The sequence below is a fragment of the Patagioenas fasciata genome, chromosome 18 (assembly GCF_037038585.1).
Source record: "Patagioenas fasciata isolate bPatFas1 chromosome 18, bPatFas1.hap1, whole genome shotgun sequence".
Classification (NCBI taxonomy): domain Eukaryota; kingdom Metazoa; phylum Chordata; class Aves; order Columbiformes; family Columbidae; genus Patagioenas; species Patagioenas fasciata.
Genome location: NC_092537.1, coordinates 5,671,160 through 5,684,885, shown reverse-complemented (window position 1 = coordinate 5,684,885; position 13,726 = coordinate 5,671,160). Strand labels below are relative to the sequence as shown.

At 39.5% G+C, this 13,726-nt stretch overlaps 1 protein-coding gene across 4 annotated transcripts in view; it reads left to right on the top strand.

Annotated features, from left to right (window-relative positions):
* SPAG9 (sperm associated antigen 9) overlaps positions 1-13,726 on the top strand; it is a 62,630-nt gene that overhangs the window by 29,533 nt on the left and 19,371 nt on the right. For all 4 annotated transcript variants that reach the window (XM_065852662.2, XM_065852663.2, XM_065852665.2 and 1 more), the window contains 11 exons: positions 1,141-1,294; positions 4,208-4,418; positions 4,920-5,019; positions 6,062-6,183; positions 9,113-9,170; positions 9,626-9,778; positions 9,867-9,918; positions 10,333-10,463; positions 11,673-11,729; positions 12,593-12,766; positions 13,422-13,551. In XM_065852662.2, coding sequence (XP_065708734.1) covers positions 1,141-1,294; positions 4,208-4,418; positions 4,920-5,019; positions 6,062-6,183; positions 9,113-9,170; positions 9,626-9,778; positions 9,867-9,918; positions 10,333-10,463; positions 11,673-11,729; positions 12,593-12,766; positions 13,422-13,551 — 1,342 coding nt within the window. The remainder of the gene's footprint in view (positions 1-1,140; positions 1,295-4,207; positions 4,419-4,919; positions 5,020-6,061; positions 6,184-9,112; positions 9,171-9,625; positions 9,779-9,866; positions 9,919-10,332; positions 10,464-11,672; positions 11,730-12,592; positions 12,767-13,421; positions 13,552-13,726) is intronic.

Sequence of the window (13,726 nt, the reverse complement as noted above, 5' to 3'; positions counted from 1 at the left end):
GACTTTTTGTAATGCTGGAATAGGAGATTCTCAGATGTTACTGTTGGTCCGGGTTGTCCCTGCAGTGCTACTTGCAGGCGGTGCTTTCCCTCAAGAAGCGTCATTTTCTGCCATCGCCCTGCACACTTTTGTCTCCTGTCTTTAGTGCACTGTGCTAGTTGATTACAGTCCTTTTTGCTCTATTCCATTGTTTGGACACAAAAGTACGTTGCTTTATCTCAATTCTATGCCTGGCTGATATTTTCCTTTTTCAGGGCTGGCTGTAGCATCCTATCCGTTGTGTTCTGCGCAGTGTTTTTGTCTCTTGCTAGCAGGAAGAATTAATCTTTTTGTTCACTGATCACACTCCTGACAGTCACATTGACTTGGGGATTTTTATTTTATTTTAATTGTTCTTTTTTTGCAGGGTCGGTATACAAATTTCCCAACATTTTCTTTTGTCATGAGTAGGTGATAAAGATAGAGATGGTGAAGAGTTAGGATGAAAAAATTTGCCTTACTGGCACAAGCTTTTGTGCAGCTTTGGGTGAAGGAGAGTGAACTGATTTTGTTTAAAGCTGAGCCATTTTCGCTGGGCTGGTTTTAACATTGGTAATTCCTTGACCCAGTTGTTTTCAGTTGTACAAATCCATGTAATTCCTGTCATCTTCAGGAGAAAAATACCATCACTTTTGCAAAGAGTTGGACTTTAGGCTGTCTAGGATTTTCCCAAATGCTTCAGTTAATGATTTAGCTGTTCACTCTTGTAGAAATTGTCATCCTGTATCTTGCAAAATAAGCGCAAAATTATATTTTCAAGAGTAGTTACTGAAAACTGTAATTTAGTCTGAAATAAGGAAATACTTTCATCTCATGCTCCTGTTTGTGTTCCATTTCTGTAAAACTTGTTTACTATAGATTAGCTCTGGCACAATCAATAACTGCTGCCTGCAGCCACGGAATAGACTATTTGCAATTAAATAACGTGAAATGAGGGGTTACGTGCTATCATACAAACTGTGCACGCTGCCTTGTGTATTTAGTGGAGACCAGTGTATGAATGTTTGAACTTTTTCACTGCTTCCTTGCTGATTTCAGAGGCGTACAGGAAAATAAAGCTTGTGAGTCTGAAATGGCTGATGAAAGTTGTCTCCCAAACAGAAAGGAGCGTCCAATCTCCCTGGGCATCTTCCCGCTGCCTCCAGGAGATGCGATCCTCACGCCCGAAGCGCAGCGAGACGCGGGGGAGACGCCGGGCTCGGAGCACTGGAAGTTCCCTGAGCTGAGCCAGCCCCGCTCCCACACCAGCCTCAAGGTGAGGACTCTACAGCTTGTAGATCCTTAGCGGGGAGAAAAAGCACATTGAAAGAATCACACAGAATCCCCAAATGTCAGAGGTTGGAAGGGACCTGGAAAGCTCATCCAGTGCAATCCCCCTGCCGGAGCAGGAACACCCAGCTGAGGTTCCACAGGAAGGTGTCCAGGCGGGTTTGAATGTCTGCAGGGAAGGAGACTCCACAACCTCCGTGGGCAGCCTGGGCCAGGCTCTGACACCCTCACTGACAAGTTTCTTCTCAAATTTAAGTGGAGTCTCCTGTGTTCCAGTTTATACCCATTACCCCTTGTCTTGCCATCACTTGTCACGGAGAAGAGCCTGGCTCCATCCTCCTGACACTCACCCTTTAGATATCTGTAAACATTAATGAGGTCACCCCTCAGTCTCCTCCAAGCTCCAGAGCCCCAGCTCCCTCAGCCTTTCCTCACACGGGAGATGCTCCACTCCATCATCTTCATGGCTCTGCACTGGACTCTCTCCAGCAGTTCCCTGAAGGAGGGAGGAGGGAAAACCCTAAGTCATCTTTGTGTAAACCATGTGTGTTGCTTCTTTTGAGGGAACCTGTTTGCTGGAAGGAGCAGAGTTTGGGTTGTGTTTTCCAGATGAGTGATAGCAAGTGGGTTCTCCTCTCGCTCATGGGATGGGTTTTTTCTTTCAAGGGACCCTTTGCAAAGGTCACTCGCTTGTTCTTTCCACATTAGCTATGTAACTAGATAGTGTAAACAGGTCTGCTGGTTTAAAATCCTTTTAGAAGGAAAGCTTTGGTTACTACACGGGCAGTACTCTTAATGTAACCTCTGCCTACTATCAGGTGTACAGCAAAGGTACGCCCCAGGGTGAGAGTGACCTAACTTGCCTAAATTAGCCTGTGATTTTAATTTCTCTTACGTGTAGCTTGGCTACCATTCCTGCAATTGTTCTGTGTTCCAACAGTGAGAGGGTGGCACAGAACAAGCTGTGGAAATGGAAGAATGGGGCAGTGATGTTGGAATGTGATGGGATCAGGCAGTCGGGACTGGGGCTCACAAAGAACACAGAGGGAGGTGGAGAACCACAGAATGGGCAAAGCTGCCCTATGTCTTTATGTACATGAGGTTTTTTTGGAAGGCTGTGGATGCACTGTTATTTCTGAAAAGGCAAACAGCTGAGGGGAATTTCCTGCGAAGTGAATTTAATACTTAGCAGGGGAATTTAAACTGATGAGTATTCAAGACATAATTGGAACCCAGATTTTTGTTTGTTTTTTATTTTTTTGCCTAGAGGTCATATGGAGATAATGGGAAGTGTAAGTAATGATTCATTGTAAACATATCAAAGTGAGAACAGGAGTTTAGATTGAAAAATTTGTCACTTAAACTCTTGTCTAGGACAGTTTTTGGATCTTAAATTTGTCCTGTTCCCTGTGTCCCATGTTGATTAACATCAATACACTGACAGACTTCACGAGAGCTGACTGAAATACAGCTTAAAAGTTGTGGTTAAGAGTCTAAGTGGAGATGAGGTATGAAGGGAAGTCTCTGATCCCATCCTGTCCCCTCAGGAAATTATGTTGGTTAATATATTTAGTCAAAAAAGGCTTCTAGGTATAATTCTTCTAAAAAAGATGTGCTGCTAAAAGAGAATTTACAAAACAGCACAGACTGTAGTTTTTTGAACCTATTTAGTCAGAATAAGTTCCTTAGGCCCAAAGTAGCTTCTTTACTTTTTAGCTGTGCATGTAAAGTACTTCTGAAGTGAACATACTGAATAACATCATATATCCAGGTCATACGCAGAATTTGAAACTTTCTCTAATACTTTTATTTCCTCTCAATATTTTTAACATCAAGTTCATAGCACAGGCAAGTTTCTGCTGCTTTCAGGCGTCTGTTTTCCATTAATGCATGAGCACTTCATTAATGGTCGGTGTTTCCTCTGGAAGTGTCACAGAGCAGGCATCAGGAGAACTGGAGCTTGTGCAGTAGTGACATTGCTGCATAAGCTGTGATTGCACACAATTACGTACCATTCATTCTCTTCTGCTTATTTCTGCAGAGCATTGCAGATGAGCTACTATTTCAGATTTAATTATCTAACTTTTATTTTTTGGGGGAAAAGTCTTTTGGCAACATTGCCAAAAAAATCAAATTTGCTAAGTCAACCCAGCACTGACTTTCAAATACTCAGGCTTTGAGATATTTTGATTCATTCTTTGTCACTTAATGGAATTGCATTTCACTTTCATTAGTTCTAGAACAAACATTTGTGATAGCTGAATCAGTATTGTTTCCAAGAGTTAGCTAAAAAAATACAGCAGATAATCAAGTCAGAAATGTAGAGCAGATGGGATTATTTGCAATTCCTTAAAGGAAAGGGCTGTTCAGTTTTCTCTTGCACTATCAAGCTGTTTTTCTTGCGCTTTACGTGTGAAAAGTCAGTGATCAGCCGGTGCTGCATCACTTAGTGGATGCTCTTGGAATACAAACACGTAGAAATGTTTGACCAGAGCCAGCAGCTCAGGGGTTTTATTCCCTGGTTGTGTGAGGGGTCCCATTTCCTCCCTTCTGTGTCTGCTTGCTGAACTGTGAATCATTATCCAGCAGCTGAACTTCACCAGTTCACAAGGCAATTGGCTAAGTTGTGTAGCTTGTATTTTATTTTTAAATGGATGCAATGGGTCTCATACTATTTTCACATGTTGGTTTTGTTGCCTTGTGTAACTATGGGTAAGTGTACAGGTTTTATTCCTTTAGAGCCATGTGTTAATTTACTAGATTTCTGAATAAACTTGTCAGAATATCGAAGTTCTTTGCATTTGTGTATTCTTCAGTAAAATACAGTAAGTTTTGATTGTTCTTTAGTTTCTATGCCTAACTCTTCTTCAGTGTTTTAATGGCAATTGTTCAATCGTAGGATGAGCTCTCCGATGTCAGCCAAGCAGCCTCAAAATCTACTACTCCAGCATCCACAGCTGCTTCCGACGCGCCCGTGCTGCCTGCTGAGACTCCTCAAAAGGAAGATGTTGAAGGGCTTGCAAAGGACACAGAAATGCCGAATGAAAAGCTGGACGCAAGCAAGAATATTGAAGTACAGGTAGCTCAAGAGACAAGGAACGTGTCCACGGGTGAGCTGCGTTAACTTCTTAGTGCATGGTTACTATGGACCTCGTGTCTAATCTGTTATGGAATATCTTAATTGTTGTGCCACAAATGAGAAATATTTTTCTCATTATTTTTAGGAGTAAGGATATTAGTAAGAGATAAAAGTTTGTTGTTTATTGGTGAGTTTAGTAATTATTTTTCTAGAATCAGGATTATTTATGGCACTTCTTTTTAAACAGCAGAAGTGACACTCATCTAGACACAAATCAATGAGATGTCAGACATCTTCTTGGCTTCTGTTGCAGAAACAGCAGGAAATAATGACCATTGGATGACTTAAGTTAAACTAGGGGAGACTTAGAAATTCCAATGTCTGTTCTAGAGTATTGAAATTCATAGGTCTTCTCATTTAATGACCTGCAGAAGTCTAATAATTTGACAATCGGTTAATAACAACTACATGTAGATAATGTCAGATGTCCCAGGGATGTTTTGGTTTATGAACACATACCACTTCTCCCTAGGTGGAAATGAAAATGAAGAAAAATCTGAAGTTCAGGCAATCATTGAGTCAACTCCGGAGTTGGATATGGATAAAGATCTCAGCGGGTATAAGGGTTCCAGGTAAGTTGTGTGTTGAGATTAGGGTGGGAAAACCAATTCTAGAAGGTACTAGACTTTGTTTTTGATGCATCATGTAATGAATCTCCTACTTCTGTGACTTTCCCAAATGCCTCAGGAGTTTAAATGCAACAGCAGCTCTTTATTCTGTTGCTACACCTGATGAATGTTCAGAGTACTTCATATTACACCTGAATTAATAACGTTTAAATATTCTTTCCATATTTCAAGCAAAGGGTCTATGACAAGAGGCCTTTTCTCCCTACATCAAGGTTCCAAGCTGGGCCCTTGTGTTTTCACCCATATCTCTAGAATCTGGCTTGACGATTGGCTTTGCAAGTGTTACAGCATTTATTTATCAGAATCTGATGGTGTGATCGTGTTGTTGGGGGAATGCTTTTGCCTGAGTCTGCTTATTTGCAGGCTGTTTCTTGTGAAGGATAACATTGCTTTCTAAAGCTCTAAAAGCCCCATAAAAATAAAGTAGTGCTGATTTAGTAGCAGGGGAGGTACCTCATCTTCTGAGCAAGCCCTGAAGGATTTAGAGTCCTTCAAATGTGTCTGTTTTATTCTTGTGATGACATGGAAGAAATTACCTTGTGTAGTGAATGTTAATAGTGCAAGATATTGGTGTGACAGAAGACCCCTTTCTGGCCAGAGCAATGTTGTGATCTCTTTTTGGTTCTTTTGCATTCCTTTTATAGTAAATGACTTCCAGCTTGGCTGAGCTGTCTGCTCTTCAAGCGTTTGGGCTAAGTCCTGATGGGGCTGAATTTCTACATTCCAAAACTTGATATGCTTTAATTTATTAAAATCCTGACTGGCTCAATATCAGCAGCTGTCTCAAGTTTGGGATTGTGATGCCGAAGTAGAATTTGAGAATAGAATTTAGGATTCTAAGCCAATGGAAAGCTTCTGAAAATTTTACTTCTGTTTCTTTTGGAGGTGACAAATGAACTAGTGGTCAAAACACAGAGAGAACTTTGTGCAGTGCGGGAGCGTTTTCTTTCTGCTTTTTTATGTCTTGTTTTAATTCTTTGAATAGCACTCCTACCAAAGGCATAGAGAACAAAGCATTTGACCGCAATACAGAGTCACTCTTTGAGGAGCTGTCATCTGCTGGTTCTGGCCTAATTGGAGATGTGGATGAAGGTGCAGATTTACTGGGTAAGAAAGGTTATTTAAAGAGGAATTTTCCTTGTTAGTGAAGTGCTTAATTATCCTTGCTGGGTGTACCGTTAGGATTCATTTGCATTAAAGTGTTTTTAGTGTCATCCTAAGGTGGTTATTGGAATGAAAAAAAAAACAAACCAGGAGATAAGTTTTTGTTCTTTCTTTCAATATAATGATATCAGCCTTAATATTTTGGAGCACTTCTTCACACTGTGCTGTGTTTCAGTTTTTCCTGTATGTTCTCTGTCAGGAAGATTTTTACCTCGAGTAAGGAATTTTATCTTGAACTACTTTTAGGTAGTTTAATTTGGATTGTGCCCAATGTGTAATGGCCTGGCTTTATCACCTCTGTGGAATTTAATGTGTAAGAGAGAACTGCAGCAGAACACAATGGTGGTAATTTAAGAATCAAACCATTAATTGAAAGACGAGGAACTGGCATTTCTCCCTCAGCAGTTTGCTGCTGCTTGTGTGCTGACTGAACAAAATACAAGGTTTGGGAGTGTGAGTCGATCAGGAACAGAAAGAACATTAGAAGAAGGATCTTTCTATAAACAATGAATGTCTTATAGTATAGCAAGTTATTTTTGGACACATCAGTGTTCAGACCTCACTTTGAAGTAATGAAAGCTGGTACTATGGAATGTATAAAATGCAGATGCAACTCCTGTGTGTTGTAGGAATGTGTTGTATATAGAAAATCAGCACTTTGTTGGCTTATGTTGTCTGACCTGGCAGAAATACAGATTGTTAGCAGTACTATATAGAACTATTACACATGCAATCTGGATTTCTGGTTGTTCAGTGTTCCACCAGAAACTTTATTTTGCATCAAGTAGGTGACATTTGTGCCACGTTACTCCCCAGGAGTAAGGGGCCCATCTCCAGTCCGAGATGACTTTTCTGTGCCACCGTCTGCTGTGTTGAACCCTGAGCAGCAAGGGCCACCACATCCTTGCTGGAACGCGTTTCATCCAAAACCCCTGCACTCTGTCACAGGGACAGCCAACGACACATTCTGCATGCAAAAGTATGGGTAGTTGAGGAGAAATATTAATATATAGCAACTTTTATCCCGTATCTACACGATAAGTTGTATAAAGAAATCAAATTACTGTCAGGACTTCCTGATAATAGATGCTTTGTTTTCTCTGGACAAAAATAGTATACTTTTTAGTGTAACGTATTAAAAGTTTGTCAATGACTTCTTGACTATTTTCTGTAAACTATTGCTAGAAACACCGGTGTGTGCAAAATGAACACGTGGTTGTAACTGTTGGTTATGCAGAATGTGTTGGTCTGAAGTTTTTACTATATAATCAACCATTTCACCTTGAGCACAACCATAGTCCAGATTACTCTCTATTATTTAAAAGCCCCATCTGCATCCAGGGTAGCTGGTGTGTTTCAAGCCTTTGGATCTGTCCTAAGTGCGCATTAAACTTTAGTCCGAAGTTCTGTAAAAGTGGTTAATTGGGATTCTCTGATCTGTTTTCTCTTGGGCTGCATACCCAGGGGAATATTCTGGTGTGTATGCTTCTTTTTTTAAAACAAAACTCTTTGGAATCTGTTGCTTCTCCCGTTGGGCGTTCTTGGCTGCTGCTTTCATAAAATACATTCTCTGCGTTTTTTTCCCTGCTTGGTAACACTTTTTTTCTTTGCCTTTGCACTCTGGCTTTGTAGTTTTTGTTTTTGCATTATAAAGGATCCTGAAACCTGTTGGAAGTGATCCTATGTATTTTATCTGTGAATACTGAAAACATTTAAAAAGCAATAGGCACTTAAAGCAAACCTCTGGATGGCTGGAGTGTAGGGGATTTCTCCAGGTATTCATAAAGCAACCATAGCTGATCTAAATTCCTTCAGTGTTAAATGTTATTTAACCTAAAACCCAGAGAGACACGTTCCAAAAGAGGGAACTTTGACTTGCATGTCTGTTTTTAGATCGTTTTCTTTGTTACCCAAGTATCTTTTTAACTCTTACCAAAGTTGCTTTAGAAGATTGTTTGCAGAGTATTTTAAAAGGCCCCCACCATTTATCTTTTCAAAATCCTGCAAGTTACATTCTTTTAGGCATGCAAGCCATAGGGTGAGAAATTAATTTCCAAAAATTTAAATAACATTAAAGTAGTTAAGTTCACTTTTTCCATAGTGACATATTAATTTGAAACTTTGACTGAATGGCTTAGCATTTCTTCCAAGTACTGTACTTCTAAATTATTTTGCACCAAATCAGAGAGACTTCTGTTGAGTTACTGATTTTTATAAGGGGTCTAACCAGTAGAAATGGTTGTGAAAAGCTTAACTTTAACATCTGTCTTTCGTATAAACCCTGCTTCTAATCACATCCCATTCCACTTCAGATTTTTGGTGGTGGCTTTGTTTTAGTTCACTCTTATGTCTTAAGTCTCAATCTTTTATTGTTCTTCACTCATTCTGCACCTTACATGAAATGTTTCTTGTTCTTGTTTTTGCTCTACATGGAATGCATGGGCTTTAAAGACCATAATTTCTTTGGTAAGGTATCATTTGCTCTGGGGAAGTCTGCAGGGCTTTTGCAATCTGATCTTTGTAATTCAACATGTCTTGTGTATAGAACTTAGATACTTTTGTATCTAATGTGGTATATAGGACAGCTGAACATTTTAAACTTCAACTTCGTAGTACTGTAACCTTCAAAACACAGACTAGGTGGAGGTAGGCTTGCCTTTAGGCTTTAATTGAAGTCAGATTTGGGAAGAAGGTGGAGGGGAAAGCTAATGGTAGAAGGTAGGTTGGTACTGAAACTTCACATAGCTCGTAGTTTTTATGACAAGTTTGTTGTATTTAAAATTCAGCTGGTTTTAGACAATGGCAAAACATACGTTGTGTAAAAACATCCGTTTTTATCTGCTGATTTCATGTGCTTTTTTCCTTTGGAAAGGAATGGGTCGTGAAGTTGAAAACCTTATTTTGGAAAACACTCAGCTGTTGGAGACAAAGTAAGTGAGAATGTGTATGTAAAAATACTGACCTTTTTCATTATGTCTTCAATATCTTCATACAGAGCTCAAATTATACAAATGTTCTTTCTGTTCTGAGAGTAGTGGTGATGTAAGTATTTCGAATTTGTAGGTGAATTTACCTAAATATAAAGCTGCTTTTATCCTTGCAGCACTGTGTCCTAATGAGATCAGCTCCCTACCTTTCTGTTAGAAACCCAGAGGAATTCAACCTCGAAGCAAGCAGTTCTGATTTATCAGTACTTTAATACAGAGGTGTGGATGTGTCTGAGCATTGGAGATCTGGGGGAGAGGGTTTGACCTGCTTTAGAAAGCTGTATCTCTTTACAGCTGCTCCATGTAAGAAATGTGCAGGTCTACAAGAATAAAATCAGACTGAAGCTCAGCTATGAGTCATCCTTGTAACGCTGTATTTTACATGTTTGTTTGTGCAGAAATGCACTGAATGTAGTGAAGAATGACTTGATAGCAAAGGTGGATGAATTGACCTGTGAGAAGGATGTACTACAAGGTGAATTAGAGGCTGTAAAACAAGCAAAACAAAAGCTTGAAGAGAAGAATAAGGAACTGGAAGAAGAGCTGAGAAAGTAAGTTTAATTCCATGGTTGTGAAAAAGGAAGAAAAAAGAAAACCCACCGTGTTATCTAATGCAGCTGTTTTTTATTTTATATTTAGAGCTCGTGCAGAAGCAGAGGAAGCAAAACAGAAAGCTAAAGAGGATGATGATGTAGGTGTATGTGTGTATTTTTCTGTGTTTAATTCGCTATGGGGCATTAGAAGTTCGCATGCATTTAGTGAATGCTCTTAAACTTTACTGCGTGATAAATAGTGGTGAACTTCATGCTTAGGAAAGACAGAAGATCTAAAGAGCACAAGTAGACTTAAAATGACCATATCTAGTTTCTTTCTGCCCATTGTTGTGTGTCACATACTTTTTGAAGAACTACTTTTGTTCAGATTATACTAAACACAAAAGATGGAGGGAGAGGCAGGTAAAGTGAGTTTGTTTTACAAAGCCCCAAATGATTTGCCATCTGGAATTGTGCCCTAAACTGGCTCTTCTCGGAAGGAAGAGGCTGACTCTGCAAGGCCCTACTGTACTCCTTTGTTTGTCCTATGTTTGCTTGTTTTGTGTGTTCAGAGCGATGTCCCCACCGCTCAGCGGAAGCGCTTTACTCGTGTTGAAATGGCCCGTGTTCTGATGGAAAGAAATCAGTATAAAGAGAGGTTGATGGAGCTTCAGGAAGCTGTCCGATGGACTGAGATGATAAGGTAAAAGGCTCTTTTAAAATGTTTCATAGAGCTCCTTGGATTTTACAAGCTTTTGATTTTCAGCTGCAGTGATCTGGTCAGTAGGTTGGGTTATGAGGCCATTCCTCTTGCCTCCCTACATGCCCATGAATAACTTTGTTTTTTAAATTATCAACATATAATTTACCTTGTCTAAATGGGTTCTTGGTGAGACCTTGGTGAAGATATTACTTCATATGATGTGAAATAAGCATGCCATGAAGAAATGTGTGTGTTTTAGAACAGTTACAAAACTTGGGAACCATAAATAATTAATTTGGTGGGCAGGTAAAATGACTGTGTGTGTATATGTGCACATACCTTAGAGCAATGGGCCCAGTTGTCAGCTGAGATGTCAGATCAGGAATAACATGCAGTCTTCAGATTGATTGCAATCCGTTTGTAAGGACTTGGGGTTGTTCAGGAGAAAACACAATTTTAAAACTCTGCAAGGTTTGTTAAATATAAGCAATAAAGATGGTGATTTGGCCTAATTTGCATCCTGAATATTGAGTTGTCTGGAAGGGATGATTTTAAAAACAGAGGTCTTCTACCTCAGACCTTGGCCCAGGTCATTCCTGCCGCATCTGCCCGAGCCGTGGCCAGAGGTGACAGTGTCATTGGGTGCTGCCTGCCCATCACGTATAACAAAGGCTTTTAATATTTTCTGTTGTCCTCAATGACTGGGAGCTGTTTTGGCTCCCAAGCAGACAGGGCTTCCTTTTCTGTAGCTATTGTCTCCTGTAGAAATTCTCTCACATCTCTGTTAATGCATCTGTGGCTTTAGGAGCAATCACTTCATTTATTTACTGATGTGTTGAAGAATAAGATGTTTTGAAACAAAAAGCTATGGTTAAGATACTAAAATATAGGAGGCAGAAGAATTTAAAATGGTTTGCTGCTTGCTTGTAGTTGTTTTCACTGCAGAGTGTTACATGGATTTGTCTCTTCTGTCTGAGCAGCACTCACCAGTTGTGTTTGTGATGCAAATAAATGTGGATGATGTTTATGTAACTTCAGTTCATCTGGTGAGAACTTTAATGTTACGCTTGGATCAGAAAAGTGGCAACATGAAGAAACAGGCTTTGATACTTTTGATATGTTATCCTGTCTTTTTAAGTAAGAGTTACACACTGTTCTGTTCCTTTTTTTTAATCAATGCTTACTCAACTTGGAATTCATTTCTTGTAGAGCATCAAGAGAAAATCCAGCCATGCAAGAAAAGAAGAGATCAAGCATTTGGCAGTTGTAAGTATTGAAACACAGCTCACTGGCAAAAATAAATAAAAGACCCTAACCAATTAGCTGGCATATCTTTGTATGTTAGCTAATTATCTTTTGGCAGACGAAGATGTCTTAACTGTTCTCCTCTTGTTACCTAGCATGCCAGCTCGGTAAGGCTGTTCTTGAAGACAAAATGTATCGTAAGCTGCATCACCCAGTGAATGGCTGTGCACTTTGTGAAGTTAAATGCCAAAGTGCTGTCATTTTTTTTTTTGTAGCTGAATATGCACCAGGGTTCTTGTTCTGAACATTTTTCTGGGTTCTTTTTTATGATGAAAAATAGAAACCTGAATAGCTTGTGTGAATTGCATTTATTTCAGCTGCCTTTTCCTCTAGGAAGTGTGGCTTACTGATTGTTCAATTTTCCTAACTTCAAGCTTTTTAAAACAGTGTTATTTGCAATGAGATATTTGTCAAATAATCCTTTTGTTATGGTTTGCTGATAACTGTTCTGTCTTTTAGTCTAGAAAATGATGGGATTTTTAAAGTGATCTGTGCATGAACTAATACGCTTCATAAAATTCTCTTCTGGGTGTGATGTTCACATCCTAATGTTGTTGGTTCCCTGTAGCTCTTCATTCAAGATGAAGATCCCATTAGATTTGATAAATGGGATAATAACTCTAAGAATTTATCTTACGGGTGTGAGTTTCTGTGCTTTGAGGGTGTTGCTGAGTGTGGTGGCTGCTGCTACATTGAGCTCCAGTTTCTTAGTCTAACTATCTTGAGCAGGGTAACATATGCAATGTTTTGCCTGCATAGTCAAATTTGAATGTATCTGACAAATGTTGGCTCTCATTTTTATTTCTTTTTCCTCCTTCCTCTAGTTTTAGCAGGCTCTTCAGTTCATCTAGCAATACAGCTAAGAAACCAGAACCTCCCGTCAATGTTAAATATAATGCTCCAACCTCGCATATTACTCCATCAGTCAAGAAAAGAAGCAGCACCTTATCTCAGTTACCAAGTGACAAATCGAAAGCCTTTGAATTCCTCAGTGAAGAGTAAGACATTTTGGTTTTATGATACTAGATATGCTCTATGAAGTGTTTACTCTTCTAATCCTGGGAGATAAACAGCATGTTGCTAAGTGGAGTGTAATGTTCTCCTGAAGTGAATGTTGATACATAAGAAGTCAATGTAACACAGACTGAAATGCTCAGCGGTGGGTGAATACTCTGGGTACCTGGCAGTAGTATTCTCCTTGGTAAACATCACTTTCTTTCATAAGAGTGCATTTAGGCACAGGAGGCAGTGCTTGGTACGCTTCTGTATGCAGGTGTTGTAGCTAAGCAATAACTATACACATAGTTTCACTTTAAGTTCAATGGAAAAATAGAACATGAGTCAGGCTAACAAGTATCTGTATTTTTTCTTCTCCCTGTGTTACTTTTTGGCAATATATCCTTTTGCTTTACAGCTTTTAGAGCTTTTAGTAGAAGATACTGATAAGAGACTCTGTGTCTTTCACAGGTCCCTTAGAAACAGCCCACAGGGAACCTGCTGTTCTAGAAGTGTTGTGTGGAAAAACTAGTGATCTCTTTGGTAACCTGGTGCTTCCACAGAGATCTGCTCTGCTGAGTCCAGTAGCAACTTGCATTACACAAAGAAGTCAAACGAGCATAACTAACAGGTTCTTTATTAACGCTTCTTCCCTAGAACTGAAGCCAGTTTAGCCTCACGCAGAGAGCAGAAGAGGGAGCAATATCGGCAGGTGAAGGCTCATGTTCAGAAAGAGGATGGGAGAGTGCAAGCATTTGGCTGGAGTCTACCTCAGAAGTACAAACAGGTATTATACTTATGTCTGCAGATGTGCTGGGAACAACCTCATGATTTGTGACATTTGAATAGACCATAATATCACAGCTTGTGTTTGAGTGATTGCAACTCTTTTTTTGGTTGAACTCTTGCAGTTAAGAGTCTTTTGAAGGAAAAGCATAATGCAAATCTATTACATTTAATAA